The sequence below is a fragment of the Schistocerca americana genome, chromosome 1 (assembly GCF_021461395.2).
Source record: "Schistocerca americana isolate TAMUIC-IGC-003095 chromosome 1, iqSchAmer2.1, whole genome shotgun sequence".
Taxonomy (NCBI): Eukaryota; Metazoa; Arthropoda; class Insecta; order Orthoptera; family Acrididae; genus Schistocerca; species Schistocerca americana.
Genome location: NC_060119.1, coordinates 142703399 through 142722378, shown reverse-complemented (window position 1 = coordinate 142722378; position 18980 = coordinate 142703399). Strand labels below are relative to the sequence as shown.

General features: G+C 46.1%; 1 protein-coding gene across 1 annotated transcript in view; it reads right to left on the bottom strand.

Annotated features, from left to right (window-relative positions):
- Positions 1–18980, bottom strand: part of LOC124608032 (sodium/potassium-transporting ATPase subunit alpha-2-like) — a 166368-nt gene that overhangs the window by 104398 nt on the left and 42990 nt on the right. The window contains exon 4 of the mRNA XM_047139958.1: positions 8552–8866. Within this exon, the coding sequence (XP_046995914.1) occupies positions 8552–8866 (315 nt within the window). The remainder of the gene's footprint in view (positions 1–8551; positions 8867–18980) is intronic.

The window sequence follows — 18980 nt, the reverse complement described above, 5'->3', positions numbered from 1 at the left end:
CGGATCGTGCAGCCACGTCTCGATCCCTGAGTCAACAGATGGGGACGTTTGCAAGACAACAGCCATCTGCACTAACAGTTCGACGACGTTTGCAGCAGCATGGACTATCAGGTCGGAGACCATGGCTGCGGTTACCCTTGACGCTGCATCACAGACAGGAGCGCCTGCGATGGTGTACTCAGCGACGAACCTGGGTGCACGAATGGCAAAATGTCATTTTTTCGGATGAATCCAGATTCTGTTTACGGCATCATGATGGTCGCATCCGTGTTTGGCGACATCGCGGTGAACGCACATTGGAAGCGTGTATTCGTCATCACCCGGCGTGATGGTATGGGGTGCCTTTGGTTACACGTCTCGGTCACATTTCAGATGTGTTACGACCCGTGGCTCTACCCTTAATTTAATCCCTGCGAAACCCTACATTTCAACAGGATAATGCACGATCGCATGTTGGAGGTCCTGTACGGGCCTTCCTGGATACAGAAAATGTTCGACTGCTGCCCTGGCCAGCACATTCTGCAGATCTCTCACCAACTGAAAACGTCTGGTCAATGGTGGCGGAGCAACTGGCTCGTCACAATACGCCAGCCAGTACTCTCGATGAACTGTGGTATCGTGTTGAAGCTGCATGGGCAGCTGTGCCTGTACGCGCCATCCAACCTCTGTTTGACTAAATTCCCAGGCGTATCAAGGCCGTTATTACGGCCAGAGGTGGTTGTTCTGGGTACTGATTTCTCAGGATCTATGCACCCAAATTGCGTGAAAATGTAATCACATGTCAGTTCTAGTATAATATATTTGTCCAATGAATACCCGTTTATCATCTGCATCTCTTCTTGCTGTAGCAATTTTAATGGTCAGTAGTGTATGTATGTATGGGAAAAACCTTGTTATTGGTTACCTAGAAGATCTCCTGTAACAAAACACTTGTCATCGAATATGCGTTGTATTTAATGGCGCAATAAAAGCCTTAAAAGATCGGAATTGGCAAGACCTGGTTTCTTGGAAAATTAATGTATTCTTCAGATAGTTAACAAGTCGGGGGTTCGCAGTGTACACCGACCTGAAGACAAGAACGACGTAACTTAAAATACACACATCAAAAAAAGTTTTGGATCTCCTCGGTTCCGAGAGATATGGAACCTGTAAAGGAAACTGGAACAGAGATCAACATAAACATCATTTCCGCCATTTTTATTCATCATGAAAACCACACATTGCATATTGTACCGCCATACAGCGAGACGTTCAGAGGTGGTTGTCCAGATTGCTGTACACACCGGTACTTCTAATACCCAGTAGCACATCCTCTTGCATCGATGCATGCGTATATTCGTCGTGGCATACTTTATTTAAGTATCTCACAAAGTTCACACGAAAAACGCCAAACCAGAAATCGTGCTATAAACTCTACTATCTTTTATTCTACTTTGGCGACCACATGGTTGTATCGAACACACTGAGTGAGGCCCATTGTAAAAAAAATCGTTTGATATTTGGCATACTAATTTACGTTAATCATTAAAGGCAAGATTACTGTAGTGCTGGCAGAAGAGCCAACACTGTGTTTCTAGAGGAGGCCGAAATGCACGCGTTTAATTACACGCTGACTGGAGTGAGGTCTGGAACAGGACAATATCTTGAGAATTGCAAATAAAGTACGTAGATGATGTAATACTTAACTTTAATCCACAATTGTAGAAAATCTCTCTTGATGATACATGCTTCACATAATAAATATCAATTGAATACGGCGCCTTGCTAGGTCGTAGCAAATGACGTAGCTGAAGGCTATGCTAACTATCGTCTCGGCAAATGAGAGCGTATTTGTCAGTGATCCCCTTCTGGCAAAGGCAGCTGTACAACTGGGGCGAGTGCCAGTACGTCTCTCTAGACCTGCCGTGTGGTGGCGCTCGGTCTGCTATCACTGACAGTGGCGACACGCGGGTCCGACGTATACTAATGGGTCGCGGCCAATTTAAAGGCTACCACCTAGCAAGTGTGGTGTCTCGCGGTGACACCACAATTACTGAGGACAGAATTCATATAATTCAAAATGTGCTGGAGATTGACTTTGTATTACTGGACTCCATTGCGCTCCATGCTCTCGGCAAAACACCATCTTCTGATCATGTGCAAAATTACGACAAACGATGGTCGTCACGTAATCCTTACTGTAATTTTGTTGAAAGAGAACGGAGTAATCATCTTAACAACAATACACCCATCCTCTTCAACTATTGCAAACTACATTACGAAGCCGTTCATAGCTTCCGTCCACCCTCTAGCCAGAACAGGAACCGAAGAATGGCGGAGCGCCTCTAACAGTCAGTCAGCTCTTCCAAAAATGGTTCAAATGGCTCTGAGCACTATGGGACTCAACTGCTGTGGTCAGAAGTCCCCTAGAACTTAGAACTGCTTAAACCTAACTAACCTAAAGACATCACACACATCCATGCCCGAGGCAGGATTCGAACCTGCGACCGTAGCGGTCGCGCGGTTCCAGACTGGAGCGTCCAGAACCACTCGGCCACTCCGGCCGGCAGTCAGCTCTTCCCTAAGGCGGAACTGGAGGGGGGGGGGGGGGGGGGGAGGGGATCCTCCAAGCCTCGAAGACTACTGCTACAGATGCATCTTTGTCACTTCCCCACAAGAGTTAGGTTGGCACCAAAATCTAAGTAAAGCTTACATCTCTGTCCTACAGCTCCTCTGCAGACGAACCCAAAATCAAAACAATCACTCATTCTATAAATTATAACAACATAATGAGGATGACAAAGGAAATGAATAATGAAATAATTAATTAAATGAACGCAGCGGCGCTCATCGCTTTGCTAAATGCTCACTTTACCATACTAATTTACTAGCATTACTAATCCGTCACACAAAATCGCTGTCACAAGGTACAATGTGACTTTAATGAGGTGTAGATCCTCGGTCACCTGGTCTCTTCATCTCATTTTCCTTCTGGCCGAAAGTATTCCTCCTTTGGGTTTAACTCTACTAAACGCCAAGAACTGCCAGTTTACTGACAACTAACTGTGGAGTACATACGCAAACTTCACCACTTCTTCTGTCCGTATTTTAAATGCGAAAGCATTTCTGAATACCCGAAATGTTTTTTTTTCCAACAAACCAAAAGCTCCTGCTCGATACTTCCATAATTGGTATGTTTGTTGCCATGCTCGTCAGAAACTTGCTGCTGCATAAAATGTCGCGCTACATTTTCAACCAACGGAAGTACCTCGTGCTGCACTACAACATACTACATTATTTCCCTTTGAGCGCTTATTTAAGCTGTTCCATACCTTACCTTTGTACCTAATTAAGTATTTACTAACATATTTAACTATCAACTCGACCTACTGAACCTACGTCAATTGTAGTAAACCCATAGTCTGCATACTGTAGAACTGAAAAATTATTTGTGTAGCTGTAAAAATAAGAGGTAGGTGTAGCAGGTTCAATCACGATAACGTGTTTCCAACCCACTGCTGCGAAAAGGAACAGAACTGCCGCCACCGGCTGGTGACTGTTACCATTCAGGAATTTTGAGTATTGTAGCTGCGCCAGTGTACACCGCTAGACTGTTCTGGCTTTAAAGCTCTGAAAGCCTGTCTCTGCAGCCGAATCGGTATGCATGCGACAGCATGCGTACCTAATATGTTCCAAAACGCCAAAAAGACACCGCATAAAAACGGGTTTTTCCGGTGCTCATATATCGGGTTCTTTAGTGACAAAAAGGTAGGTCAAAGGTTATGGAGTATTTGTATACCCAATAAAACGATCGTTTTAGTGTCGCTATTCTACAGTACAGTTGCTTACGTAAATGGAGCAAATCGGTTAGTTCACAGAGGTTCCTCAGAGAACCCCACAAAAAAGGTTTTTAAATGTGTTTTCGCCGTCAACAGCGTACTAAAAAGCCAGTCTATGGATCCAAGAGGGCTACGCACAGCAAATGGATAACATTTTTTCCGTGTATTCCTAAGATACTGATCTTGAACAACTTCGAAATGTCTTTATCCGTTTCCGAGATACAGAGGTTCAAAGCTGTCCAACGTATACACGTAAAATACGCACGTAAAATCCTTTGTGAAGCAATGGAATAGTTTGTAAAGTGACATAACACGGAGAAGTATGCTGTCAAGTGTCTCAGTTATCAAGTGCGAATCCCATGTTGTTCGAAGATTCCTGGGGGCGCCGCGAGCGGCGCTTTGAAGATCGCCGCCAGTGAAGAACCTCAAAGCCACCGACCAATGCAGACGACGAGGGCGGTGCTGTAAGCGGCAGCCAGCTGGGCGTCAGACTTTTGTTCAAGACCACTTCTAGTTACCAGTTGATGCCGAACGTTACACCGAGCTGTTGATAGTTAACTTCGCCGGTAAACATGCAGTGTGGTTAGACTCACGGCCATGTCGGGCCTCTGCTTATAGCTAGCCATTTCTGCCACAGATTGTCAACAGCGTATCCGTTCTTTCGCACTAGTTGAGTACGGTAGAAACCCGCTATTCCGATCTCGGATGGTCCGACTGCCCTCACTGTCCGACTATCCATTTTCCGGTGTTTGTTTGGACATGTCAGTGACTCATCGTCCGCGACACGGGTCAGTAGGCAGCTGACTGATGATAGGTGCGGTAGGTTGATCAGCTTTACTATAAAATAACTATTTCTAACTCGATCAACAAATGTTACTGTGCGCACAGACTTTTTACAAAAAAGTGACAGTGCTCTTCATACGTATTAAAGTGTCTAAAAGTAAATTATGCCCTCAATTAAACATAAACATGTGACACTGTATTCAGCGGGGAAACGGAAAGTACTTTTAATGTTAGACAGAGACGAGTCTATTCAAAACACTGCAAGTGAGGTAGATGTTAGGGTAACAGCTGTTAAAGACTGGAGAAAAAATAGGAAAACTCTTGAAAGTCACACAATGACGATTGATTATAACAACGGACTGAAAACATGCAAGACTTTAAATAAGCACGAAAGGGAAATTCCAAACAATGCTTTGTTGGTGTGGTCTGAACAGAAGAGAAGAAAAAGAACTTGGTCATCTGCACTAATCATGACAAAAAAGTCACTGATTTGGGCGAAAAATTAGATGGAGGCAATGAAAATGAAAAGTTTACAGCGAGTGAAAGCTGGCCATATCTGTGGAAAAAACGACACGATGTTCGAAATGTAATTCGTTCCAGCGAGAAGCTGTCTGCTTGGGAGGAATGTGCCAATGAATTTGTTACGAAGTTTGAAAACTTTATTAAAGAGCTTAAGCTGTTCTCTGATAAAGTGCATAACATTCGTGAATCTGACTTAAACTACAAAATGGTCCCTGCAAGAACTTTAACTGCATACGCCATACAGTGACTCTGTTGTGCGCCAGTGCAGTCCTATCATAAGGTACGTACAGTTGCTAAATTTTCACTCACAGTAACAATATTTTGCCTTGCGATACATACGTATTTTCGAGTACGGGCACTACTGTACATTACATTTTGGCGCAATATATTTTAGTGTGTCGACAATTTCCATTCGTTTCTTTTTTTACACAGTGCGACAGTGAAATCTGTAGCAGAATAAAAATACGAGGTTTTTATGTAGTTCAGTGCCCTGACGATCACGGTGAAAACCATTGTTCGCTATCACCTAAACTTTTTTCTCGAAACGCAATTTTATCTGCGCTCGACTGCTTTATTTGTGTTGTCGCTGCGCTTGTCACAATCTGTTATTTTAAGAATGTTATTGCCTATTGGTGCGAGTAGAGAGGGGAGGGGGAGATAGCCACTTGGGGTAGGTAAATGGAAGTTGCAGTTGCACCAGTCAATCGACTATCTCACTGTGAAATCACATGGTATCGATTTTTGACGGGTGTACATTCGCTACCTTCAAGAATATTGTGTGTGCGTGTTTGCATGTTTGTTATACTCAGGGATGTCTAGGCAGTAACTTAATTCTCCAAATATTTTGGCCGGCCGCGGTGGTCTCGCGGTTCTAGGCGCGCAGTCCGGAACCGCGCGACTGCTACGGTCGCAGGTTCGAATCCTGCCTCGGGCATGGATGTGTGTGATGTCCTTAGGTTAGTTAGGTTTAACTAGTTCTAAGTTCTAGGGGACTAATGACCTCAGCAGTTGAGTCCCATAGTGCTCAGAGCCAGTTCTAAGTTCTAGGGGACTGATGACCTCAGCTGTTAAGTCCCATAGTGCTCAGAGCCATTTGAACCATTTTGAACCAAATATTTTTTGCTATGTGTGTGGCGAGTTTAAGACTAAGTCTCACAGACATCACATTTCACTGATCGTCAAAATGACATACGAGTTTTATTTTGAATCAAAGGTAGATGAGGATAAGTGTTGGGCACCACAGGATTGTTGTTCAAGTTGTTCCAGCAATTTTAGAGGCTGGATGCATTGAAGCGACCCATCTATGCCATTTGCCGTTCCACAGTTGTCGAGGGAACCTAGAGTTCACAGTACAGACTACTACTTTTGTTTGGCGGAAGTAATAGGAATCTCAAGAGAACTAAACGCACAGTTTCTTATCCAAATTTAGGAAGATGGTCACCAAATCGTTTGGCAGATTTCTGCTGGACGACTCCCAAAAGAAGTTTCACCATTCACCCACAGACGGAAAGTTTCCAGGGAAAGTTTCTAACCTGTAAGTAAATTTCAAGCTTTATTTAGCTTTCTCGATGTTATTTTCATTTTATTTTATGTTCTGTAATACAATCGATTAATTTTATTACTTGACCGGTATATTAATCAACTACAGATTCCTCCTCTATTTTTACTGAATCGTTTCAGTGTTTCTCGATATTGGTATATATGCCACATATTTTCCGGAAAAACTAGTACATGATGGAACATTTCTGATTTCATTTCCGCTATCAGGGTATGTGATTTAGTTAAGAAGACATACTTTCATCTCACGCCAAGACAGATAGTTCAGATTTGCTGCACTGTGTAATCCGAATTGTTTTACATCCCGACCATGCTCCCGATCCATCTACATCTACATTTATACTCCGCAAGCCACCCAACGGTGTGTGGCGGAGGGCATTTTACGTGTCACTGTCAATACCTCCCTTTCCTGTTCCAGTCGCGTATGGTTCGCGGGAAGAACGACTGCCGGAAAGCCTCAGTGCGCGCTCGAATCTCTATAATTTTACATTCGTGCTCTCCTCGAGAGGTATGCGTAGGGGGAAGCAATATATACGACACCTCATCCAGAAATGCACCCTCTCGAAACCTGGACAGCAAGCTGGGGTGTGCGTACTGTAAGACCTTCGGTACACACACCATCAGATTATTTGACTTGTCGCTCTAACGAAGTAGGCGAGTGTCAGCAATATGTCTCGTGGTCTTATCGTGGCGTCTTTATCTTCTGCCGTTAGGTCAGACGGTAGAAATGCCACTTGCACGCTTAGAGTAGCAGATTGACGGTAACCAACTTTTAACAGAACTTGATTAATTTTCACACACATTTATTAAAATAATAACAAGCATAAAAATTACTAAACTTGGTTCTGGGTGCTATTTACAATTGACAATCTGAAGTTCCTTTGGTATTGGTACGTTATCTTATTCTCACATATATCTCTGATACTTGACAAAAGTGTCTATACATTTATCTTCATGGCTGTGTACAGGACTACGGTAATCTTATTAGGCGCAGACTGAAACTTGACTATAGACTGGCACAGACAAATGTAGAACTCGTACAGACTGTTGCAGACAAATGCAGGCTGACTAATTGGAGGTCTGTACACTCGTTATAATACCTCGTGCGTTCATGTATCACTGCGCGAGTGTGATCCGTGAGGAGAAAAGGCTCTACGTTAGCAGAAATCTCATTGGCTGCGTTACATATTAATACGCGGATCCCTGGAAGCAGAATTTGGTCCGTCTCTATGGCAGGGCCATCTCGTAGTGCGGAGACGGACGAGCGCTGCGCCTGCGCTGTTGTGCTTAGCGGGGCGTGCTCTAGTGGGAAAGTTGTGTATGCGCTGATTACGCGGAACTATGTACACAACGCAAGCTACTCCGCGATGCAGAGCGCCTCTCCTGAAGAGTTTGCCACTTGAGTTTGCTAAACATCTCCGTAACGCTATCACGCTTACCAAATAACCCTGTGACGAAACGCGCCTCTCTTCTTTGGATCTTCTCTATCTCCTCTGTCAACCCGACCTGGTACGGATCCCACAATGATGAGCAATACTCAAGTACAGGTCGAACGAGTGTTTTGTGAGCCATCTCCTTTGTTGATGGACTACATTTTCGAAGGACTCTCCCAGTGAATCTCAACCTGGCACCCGCCTTACCAACAATTAATTTTATATGATCCCGTATGGAACGGATCAGTGAGGTTCTACCATACAATATATTTATAAAAATTGTAACTTTTTTTACCTAATCTTTTGCTCGCCTGTCCAGATTCGTACAGCGACGGACATCTCTGGCCGCCTTCCACAAACTTATCACTAGCAATGAAGACATAACATTGCAGTAGCTAAAACGTAGCCGCTACCGACTCGCATCGTAACGAATCTCACCTCGAGAACTCCGGGGCGCGGTGGATCGACGAGCGACATGAAGCCCACGAAGCGCATGCCCGTTTGCGGGAAGTTCTGCTTCTCGGCGTCGAAGACGTACCCGCGCTTGTAGGTGTCTGGGGGCAGCGCCAGGTCGCAGAAGCCGAGCACGCGCTCGCCCATGGCCATCATCTGGCCGTACGCCTCCTGGCAGGCCAGCCGCCACTTGTGGTCCAGAGGGTGCTCCTCCTCCCCCACCATCACCCTGGTGCAGCGCTCCAGCAGCCGCTCCGGGGCGCCCTTCATCACCATCAGGTACTCCGAGGGCCCGTCCTCCTTCGTCCGGTGCACCGACACCTGCAAACCCACATCGCATTCATTATTTAAGCACGAGTTTTCTTGAGACGGAGCAGCTTAAGAAACATTACGGTTTCAGAAAGCACCGCTAGTGCAAAACTCAGCTTGCCCCTTTCTCACATAATATACTGCGAACTATGGATGAAGGCTAAAGGCAGATTCTATATTTCTAGATTTCCGGAAAGCATTGACACGGTGCACCAGTGCAGGTACGAGCGTACACAATAGGGTCCCAGATTTATGTGTAGTTCGAAGACTTCTTAAATAATACACTACTGGCCATTAAAACTGCTTTACCAAGAAGAAATGCAGATGATAAACGGGTAATCAAAATGGTTCAAATGGCTCTGAGCACTATGGGACTTAACTTCTGAGGTCATCAGTCCCCTAGAACTTAGAACTACTTAAACCTAACTAATCTAAGGACATCACACACATCCATGCCCAAGGCAGGATTCGAACCTGCGACTGTAGCGAAACGGGTATTCATTGGACAAATATATTATACTAAACTGACATGTGATTACATTTTCACGCAATTTGGATGCACAGATCCTGAGATATCAGTACCCAGAACAACCATCTCTGGCCGTAATAACGGCCTTGATACTCCTGGGCATTCAGTCGAACAGAGCTTGGAACCAGTTGCTCGGCCACCATTGACCAGACGTTTTCATTTGGTGAGAGATCTGGAGAATGTGCTGGCCAGGGCAGCAGGCGAACATTTTCTGTATCCAGAAAGACCCTTACAGGACATGCAACATGCGGTCGTGCATTATCCTGTTGAAATGTACGGCTTCGCAGGGATTAAATGAAGGGTAGAGCCACGGGGCGTAACACATCTGAAATGTAATGTCCACTGTTCAAAGTGCCGTCAGTGCGAACAAGAGGTGAGCGAGACGTGTAACCAATGGCACCCCATACCATTACGCTGGGTGATACGCCAGTATGGCGATGACGAATACACGCTTCCAATGTGCGTTCACCGCGATGTCGACAAACACGGATGCGATCATCATGATGCCGTAAACAGAATCTGGATTCATCCGAAAAAATGACGTTTTGCCATTCGTGCACCCAGGTTCGTCATTGAGTACACCATCGCAGGCGCTCCTGTCTGTGACGCAGCGTCAAGGGTAACCGCAGCCATGGTCTCCGAGCTGATAGTCCATGCTGCTACAAACGTCGTCGAACTGTTCGTACAGATGGTTTTTGTCTTGCAAACGTCCCCATCTGTTGACTCAGGGATCGAGACGTGGCTGCACGATCCGTTGCAGCCATGCGGATAAGATGCCTGTCATCTCGACTGTTAGTGATACGAGGCCGTTGGGATCCAGCACGGCGTTCCGTATTACCCTCCTGAACCGACCGATTCCATATTCTGCTAACAGTCATTGGTCTCGACCAACGCGAGCAGCAATGTCACGATACGATAAACCGCAATCGTGATAGGCTACAATCCGACCTTTATCGGAAACGTGATGGTACGCATTTCTCCTCCTTAAACGAGGCATCACAACAACGTTTCACCAGGCAAGGCCGGTCAACTGCTGTTTGTGTATGAGTAATCGGTTGGAAACTTTCCTCATGTCAGCACGTTGTAGGTGTCGCCACCGGCGCCAACCTTGTGCGAATGCTAATCATTTGCATATCACAATATGTTCTTCCTGACGGTTAAATTTCGCGTCTATAGCACGTCATCTTCGTGGTGCAGCAATTTTAATGGCCAGTAGTGTAGAACCCAGTATGTTCTCTACGATGAGTGTTCATCAGAGACGAGGGTATCGCCAGGAAGTGTGACGGGGAAGTGTGGTAGGACCGCTGTTGTTCTCCATATACACATATAATTTGGCGGACAGGGTGGGCAGCAATCTGCTGTTGTTTGCTGATAATGTTGTAGTGTACGGGGTGACTGTTGGATGATATAAAGATGACTTAGACAAAATTTATAGTTGGGTTAAAAATGACAGTGGCTCTAGATGTAGAAAAATGTAAGTTATTGCAGATGAGTACGGAAAACAAACTCGTAATTTTCGGACACAGCATTGGTAGTGTCCTGCCTGATACAGTTTAAATATCTGGGCGTAACGTTGCAAAGTAGTATGAAATACACTCCTGGAAATGGAAAAAAGAACACATTGACACCGGTGTGTCAGACCCACCATACTTGCTCCGGACACTGCGAGAGGGCTGTACAAGCAATGATCACACGCACGGCGCAGCGGACACACCAGGAACCGCGGTGTTGGCCGTCGAATGGCGCTAGCTGCGCAGCATTTGTGCACCGCCGCCGTCAGTGTCAGCCAGTTTGCCGTGGCATACGGAGCTCCATCGCAGTCTTTAACACTGGTAGCATGCCGCGACAGCGTGGACGTGAACCGTATGTGCAGTTGACGGACTTTGAGCGAGGGCGTATAGTGGGCATGCGGGAGGCCGGGTGGACGTACCGCCGAATTGCTCAACACGTGGGGCGTGAGGTCTCCACAGTACATCGATGTTGTCGCCAGTGGTCGGCGGAAGGTGCACGTGCCCGTCGACCTGGGACCGGACCGCAGCGACGCACGGATGCACGCCAAGACCGTAGGATCCTACGCAGTGCCGTAGGGGACCGCACCGCCACTTCCCAGCAAATTAGGGACACTGTTGCTCCTGGGATATCGGCGAGGACCATTCGCAACCGTCTCCATGAAGCTGGGCTACGGTCCCGCACACCGTTAGGTCGTCTTCCGCTCACGCCCCAACATCGTGCAGCCCGCCTCCAGTGGTGTCGCGACAGGCGTGAATGGAGGGACGAATGGAGACGTGTCGTCTTCAGCGATGAGAGTCGCTTCTGCCTTGGTGCCAATGATGGTCGTATGCGTGTTTGGCGCCGTGCAGGTGAGCGCCACAATCAGGACTGCATACGACCGAGGCACACAGGGCCAACACCCGGCATCATGGTGTGGGTCGTCTTCCGCTCACGCCCCAACATCGTGCAGCCGTTGCTTGTTCTACACTCCTGGAAATTGAAATAAGAACACCGTGAATTCATTGTCCCAGGAAGGGGAAACTTTATTGACACATTCCTGGGGTACATTCCTGGCCGTACACCACTGGTGATCGTCGAGGGGACACTGAATAGTGCACGGTACATCCAAACCGTCATCGAACCCATCGTTCTACCATTCCTAGACCGGCAAGGGAACTTGCTGTTCCAACAGGACAATGCACGTCCGCATGTATCCCGTGCCACCCAACGTGCTCTAGAAGGTGTAAGTCAACTACCCTGGCCAGCAAGATCTCCGGATCTGTCCCCCATTGAGCATGTTTGGGACTGGATGAAGCGTCGTCTCACGCGGTCTGCACGTCCAGCACGAACGCTGGTCCAACTGAGGCGCCAGGTGGAAATGGCATGGCAAGCCGTTCCACAGGACTACATCCAGCATCTCTACGGTCGTCTCCATGGGAGAATAGCAGCCTGCATTGCTGCGAAAGGTGGATATACACTGTACTAGTGCCGACATTGTGCATGCTCTGTTGCCTGTGTCTATGTGCCTGTGGTTCTGTCAGTGTGATCATGTGATGTATCTGACCCCAGGAATGTGTCAATAAAGTTTCCCCTTCCTGGGACAATGAATTCACGGTGTTCTTATTTCAATTTCCAGGAGTGTAGAACAAGCATGTGAGAACAGATGAAGCGAAGGCGAATGCTTGACTTATGTTTATTGGGAGAATTTTAGGAAATTGCGGTTCATTTGTAAAGGTGACCGCACAAACGACACTTGTGAGACCTGTTACTGAGTAGTGTTCGAGTGTATGGGATCCCCACCTGGTCGGATTGAAGGAATACATCGAATCAGTTCAGAGGCGGGTGCTAGATTTGTTACCGGTAGCTTCGAATAATTCGGAAGAGTTCCGGAGATGCTTCGGGAAGTCAAATGGGAATCCGTCGAAGGAAAGCGACGTTCTTTTCGTGGAACACTCCTGAGAAAATTTAGAGAACTGGCATTTGAAGCTGAGTGCAAAATGATTCTACTGCTGCCAACATACATTTCGCCCAAGGACCGCGAAGATAAGATACTGGCTCAGACGTAGTCATATACACAGTCGTTTATCCCTCTCTCTATTTAGGAGTGGATAATGACTAGTAGTGGTACCGGGTACCCTCCGCTTGCGGAGTGTGTGCAGACGTAGATGCGCACTTGGATAATGTCAGGCAATTGGCAATATTTTTTCTCTTGTTGTGAATCACATTCTGTTACCTAGTGTTCCAAAATAAGCCGCATATTCTCATATTAATACAGCCATCATACATACGATATTTAGCTACAGTACAACTGCTCCATCATCATCTATGTAGTTCTTTGCCGGCCGGAGTGGCCGAGCGGTTAAAGGCGCTACAGTCTGGAACCGCACGACCGCTACGGTCGCAGGTTCGAATGCTGCCTCGGGCATGGATGTGTGTGATGTCCTTAGGTTGGTTAGGTTTAAGTAGTTCTAAGTTCTAGGGGACTTATGACCACAGCAGTTGAGTCCCATAGTGCTCAGAGCCATTTGAACCATTTGTAGTTCTTTCATGGAACTGCCCCTCTCAAATTTTACCACTTATTCGAAACCGTAGAACATATTGCATTCAGCATAGCCTTCTATATGTGATATCCTCCCACACTTGCATTCTGAACCAACTTTTATACATCTTTTGAAACACCTCAAGTACTTTCGTCTGTCCTATGTTCCCAGCAAAATGGAACCCTCCTATATCTCCTACACAGTCCTACCTTTAGAACTGACTTAATACGCACCTGTGTCACAACGTTGCAGTGCTCTATAAACGTCGTGTCTTTTTCCCTTTCCAGGATAATTTCGACGTCCTTCCCCTCCGTGACAAGACGCTCTCGAGGCCTATTCATATACCATTATACCTACTTATTACAATTCACACCCTGTCTCTGGATCCCCTCTAAAACTCATTACAAGTTCATTTCCATATCACTTCTTTTCTAATCCCTTCTGCGCCAAGATCAGTTACTGACAAACCACAGTACCCTAATCTTTACGGGATTCAGGACTATACACATTAAAAACATCTCATCAAGTTTCCAATACATGTCTTTCTCATTCTTATTAATCTGTTTTGTTTTATTCAAAGGTTGAATAGCGACAACATGACCGCTATTGTGCAAGTCCCTTCTGTGGAATGGAAAGCCGCGCGGGATTAGCCGTGCGGTCTGAGGCTCTGCAGTCACGGACTGTGCGGCTGGTCCTGGCGGAGGTTCGAGTCCTCCCGCGGGCATGGGTGTGTGTGTTTGTCCTTAGGATAATTTAGGTTAAGTAGTGTGTAAGCTTAGGGACTGATGACATTAGCAGTTAAGTACCATAAGATTTCACACACATTTGAACATTTTTTTGGAACGGAAATAATAGATACATAAAAACAAAATCAAATTAATATTACTGTAAAACGAAGTGAGATGGTTTAGCGATGAAGTTACTAGACTCACATCCTGTAGAATTGCCGTTAACATGTTGCTCCTTAGTTTTTAGTTTAAGTTCTTTTGTAGTTTACCTTTATTATCTCGTCTGGAGGTCAACACGTCTTTGCAAGATGGGCAAAGTAACTAATTATTAAAACATGGGAGCAGTGTCTGACCTGGACAAAGACCTAGAGCATCATTCGGCGACGAATGACCGAACCATTTGTAACATATCTTGTCGGGAATGATCTCAACATACATTAAAACGATTGGACGTTGATCAGAGTTACTGATTGCTATAGAGAAAGTACAAATTAATAACTGAATTCAATACTCGTTCGGTCACTGCGTCTCCTCACAACGATTTGCCGACTCCTCTGATTTCTGTGGCAAAAACTCATGTCAATTATCCAATTTGGAGGAGGTAAAATTTAAAAATAATCGCAAAAAATCTTAACAGATACGATATTTAATTACTCTAAAACGATCAAACTAAATTATTATAACTCATCTTACACAGCATGTCTGTTCGCTAAGGCAGAGCACGAGAGAATGCCAAAGGAAGAGAGAGTCAGCTCGTACTCTTAAGCCAAAAGAAGAAAAAATTTTCCGTGCTCTATTCTGTTTCAGAAAAGGACCATTTCAATATTGCTAATCATCGATAAATCTCCGCTACGGTGTCACAGAATACGTTTATTATTATAGACAGAGACTAGTACAGAAAAAACATGCACAGGAGACTTGCTCTTTACAAACATTAACGAAAATCTTGTTGAAGATTAAAGAAAATATATGGTTTCTCCAATAAGTAACACTTTACCATCGACATTCAGGTTTTTCCCTTAAGTTCTGGGTTAGTTCTTTTGAAAGAGACGCGACCTAATTCCTCCCCCATAGTTTCCCAGTTCGAGTTTCTACCCCCATCCGGAATGACGTCGTCGTTGACGGAAAGCTAAAAATTAATTTTCTTTTTATTTACTTTAGTTTTAATAATGTTAACATGTCAAGCAACTATTATGATCACCATCTATGGTTTACTTCTTGTCAAATCGTGTAGTCGGTAGGTCAGAGTGTTTATATATCAGCCGTTTGCTGGCATCGAGGTAGAAACTCGTAAATGGAGTACAAGTACTACTATTAATATACATTATCCAGGAGTCTGCTTCAGTCTTTCGTTAGAGGGGACCAGAAATTTTGAGAAGCTGAATTGCTAGTAACAATGTCTCGTTACCTGGTGCCGACTAGGGTTGTTTTGTGCTCTCGTTGTATATGTCGGATCTGGGTTTTCTATATCCCGCTTCTTGAGGTTGCTATCCTGTGTGGCTCAACTGTGTCCAAGTAAATTTAATGGGGGAGCAGTTCTTTCATCTGTACTACTAATGGCTGTGTACAGTCAACCCCAACATTTTTTCACCTATTTATAACCAAATACCCCATCAGCGCTAGGCTGAAAAAATTTCATTGGGGGAATATTTCCAACAATTGAGCAACGAAGTCAGCCGGCTTCATCTAGACATCGACAGTCTCTAGGGTAATCCACTGCAACGCCGTCGCTAAATTTTGAACGTTAGCAGATTTAAACAACAGCATGGCAGCCAAGTGTGAAGCATGCAGGCAGGTGCAGAAGCTGATGAGTAATTTCGCAAGTGACTTTGTACGTCGCAAGGCATCCGAGTTAACGATGACATCATATAAATGCTTTACAACGACAGACAGGCCTGTAGAACACACATCAAAAAAAGTTTTGCATCACCTCGGTTCCGAGAGTTCCGGAACCTGTGCAGAAAATTGGAATAGAGATCAACATAAACATCATTTTCGCCCTTTTTATTGCTCATGAAAACCACATATTGCATGTAGTACCACCATACAACGAGACCTTCAGAGGTGGTGGTCCAGATTGCTGTAAACACCGGCACCTCTAGTAATCAGTAGCACGTCCTCTTGCATTGAGGCATGCCTGTATTCGTCGTGGCACACTATCCACAAGTTCATCAAGGCACTTTTGGTCCAGAGAGTCCCACTCCTCAACGGCAATTCGGCGTGGATCCCTTAGAGTGGTTGGTGGGTCACGTCGTCCATAAACAGCCCTTTTCAACCCATCCTACGCATGTTCGGTGGGGTTCATGTCTGGAGAACATGCTGGTCACTCTAGTCGAGCGATGTCGTTATCCTGAAGCAAGTCATTCGCAAGATGTGCACGATGGGGGCGCGAATTGTCGTCATGAAGACGAATGCCTCGCCAATATGCTTCAGATATCAGTCGGAGGATGGCATTCACGTATCGTACAGCCATTACGGTAACTTCCATGACCACCAGCGTCGTACGTCAGCTCCACATAATGCCACCGCAAAACAGCAGGGAACCTCCACCTTGCTGCACTTGCCGGACAGAGTGTATAAGGCGTTCAACCTGACCGAGTTGCCTCCAAACACGTCTCCGACGATTGTCTGGTTGAAGGTGTATGCGACACTCATCGGTGAAGAGAACGTGATGCCAATCCTGAGCGGTCCATTCGGCATATTGTTGGGCTCATCTGCACCGCGCTGCATGGTGTTGTGGTTGCAAAGGCGGACCTCATCATGGACGTCGGGAGTGAAGTTGTGAAGTTGCGCACCATGCAGCCTATTGAGCTCAGTTTGAGCCGTAACATGACGTCCTGTGGCTGCACGCAAAGCATTATTCAACATGGTGGCGTTGCTGTCAGTGCTTCTCCGAGCCATTATCCATAGGAAGCGGTCATCCACTGTGGTAGTAGACCCTAAGCGGCCTGAGCGAGTCATGTCATCGACAGTTCCTGTCTCTCTGTATCCCCTCCGTCGTTTTGCTTCACTCCGAGACGCCTGGGTACTTCCCTTGTTGAGAGCCCTTCCGGCCACAGCGTAACAATGCGGACGATCGAAGCACAGTATTGACCGTTTAGGCACGGTTGAACTACAGACAACACGAGCCGTGTACCTCCTTCCTGGTGGAATGATTGGAACTGATGGGCTGTCGGACCCCCTCCGTTTCATAGGCGCTGCTCATGCATGGTTGTTTACATCTTAGGGCGGGTTTAGCAACATCTCTGAACAGTCAAAGAGACTGTGTCTGTGATACAATATCCACAGTCAACGTCTGTCTTCAGGAGTTCTGGGAACCTGGATGATGCAAAACATTTTTTGATGTGTGTATATTCTCACACCGTTGGGACCCTGAGGTGCCCGGAAGCATAGTAACGACGGAACAAGTGTTTACTAATCACTTAAATTCCCTCTGATTGTAGCACAGTTTTGTGCTGTATGGCAGCACCCTCCACGACATCGTGTTCCCGCCCGTTTTCAGCACGCTATGGGCCAGGCAGCAGACGACACCAGTCTAGTCCGCTAACTTCACCAGACCAGCTCACGATTGTAAATCCACCGCCATGGCGACGACGGGGAGTCATCCCTCAGGGGCCACAGCAGCTCCGATGTTCTGCCTTCGAGGACAGCGGCTCGCAGATATGGCAGAACTGCCGCTTTCCCTCCACACCACAGGAAGCTTCTAACCCAGTAGCTGTGGCTGCCTACGGGGATTTAGCGGACAAACGTGCGCTGGCGCCCCTCACTCGGGACCGCATAATGCTAACACTTGCGGCTGAGTGAGGTGAACAACGTCAGCAAAGCTCGACGTGAACGTCAGACGGCCATCACATGGCGCGGCCTTCCGGCGTCACCACATCGCCCGTGGACCATGCGCCTGAAGAGGGCGAATTCACAGCATTCCCACGTTGTAATCCAAGACGAATAAAATACGTTGTTTCTTGCAGCTGTGTCTCCCTAGACACCCCCAACCAGCACGTCCGCCTTCAAAATCTGCCACTCCAGCACATCTGCAACGTAGTGGCCCCTTTCACCCCTGGGTTGCTCTACCACTCTGAGCAAGACTATTGCCTCTTGTAATAGCTGCACGTCCACAGTGGGAAAATTAAACTTACTTGTCTAAGATAATTTGAAACTATAGTGGACACATTCTCTGTCCCTCTCCCAACACACGCAGTGTATCACCGTGACTGACACAAAATATAACTTACTTACCAAGTTGCGTCTGGCCTCATATAAAAAATCAATAAAAGGATATTGGACATGTGCATAAATTATATTCTGAACAAATGAGAAAAACTGAGATACTAGTGCACATGTGGTGAGCAGAAACAGGACATTAGGCGTATGATGCAAAGTGAAATATGACGAAACTGAAATGTCTACATTAGCCGCAATCGAGCATTGAAATAAATTCAAAAACAATAAGTTAGAAGCAGGATTTCCTGCTTTACACGAGCGGTTACCTTCACCTTTTTTTATCCAATTTTGTTCGTTCTATTTGATCGTAGCGGACGTCACATGAGACATCCGTTGAAGTTCGTTGTTGATGCCTTCACTCAGTTTTTTTTATTACAGAGACCAGCTTGCTCTCCGACTGAACACGCTGAGCTGCCGTGCCGGCTGTCGGTTCAGCTATTCAAGCATGTTTTCCGTCTAACCCAAATTGCCAACTTGCCAACTTGCCACACACTACATACGTAGTGTCCCCATCTATTACTCCCATTGCTCAAAACCTCACACCGATTCCTGCAAGAGGTCGGAAATGAAAATCAATTGCCGTCAAGGCACCTATC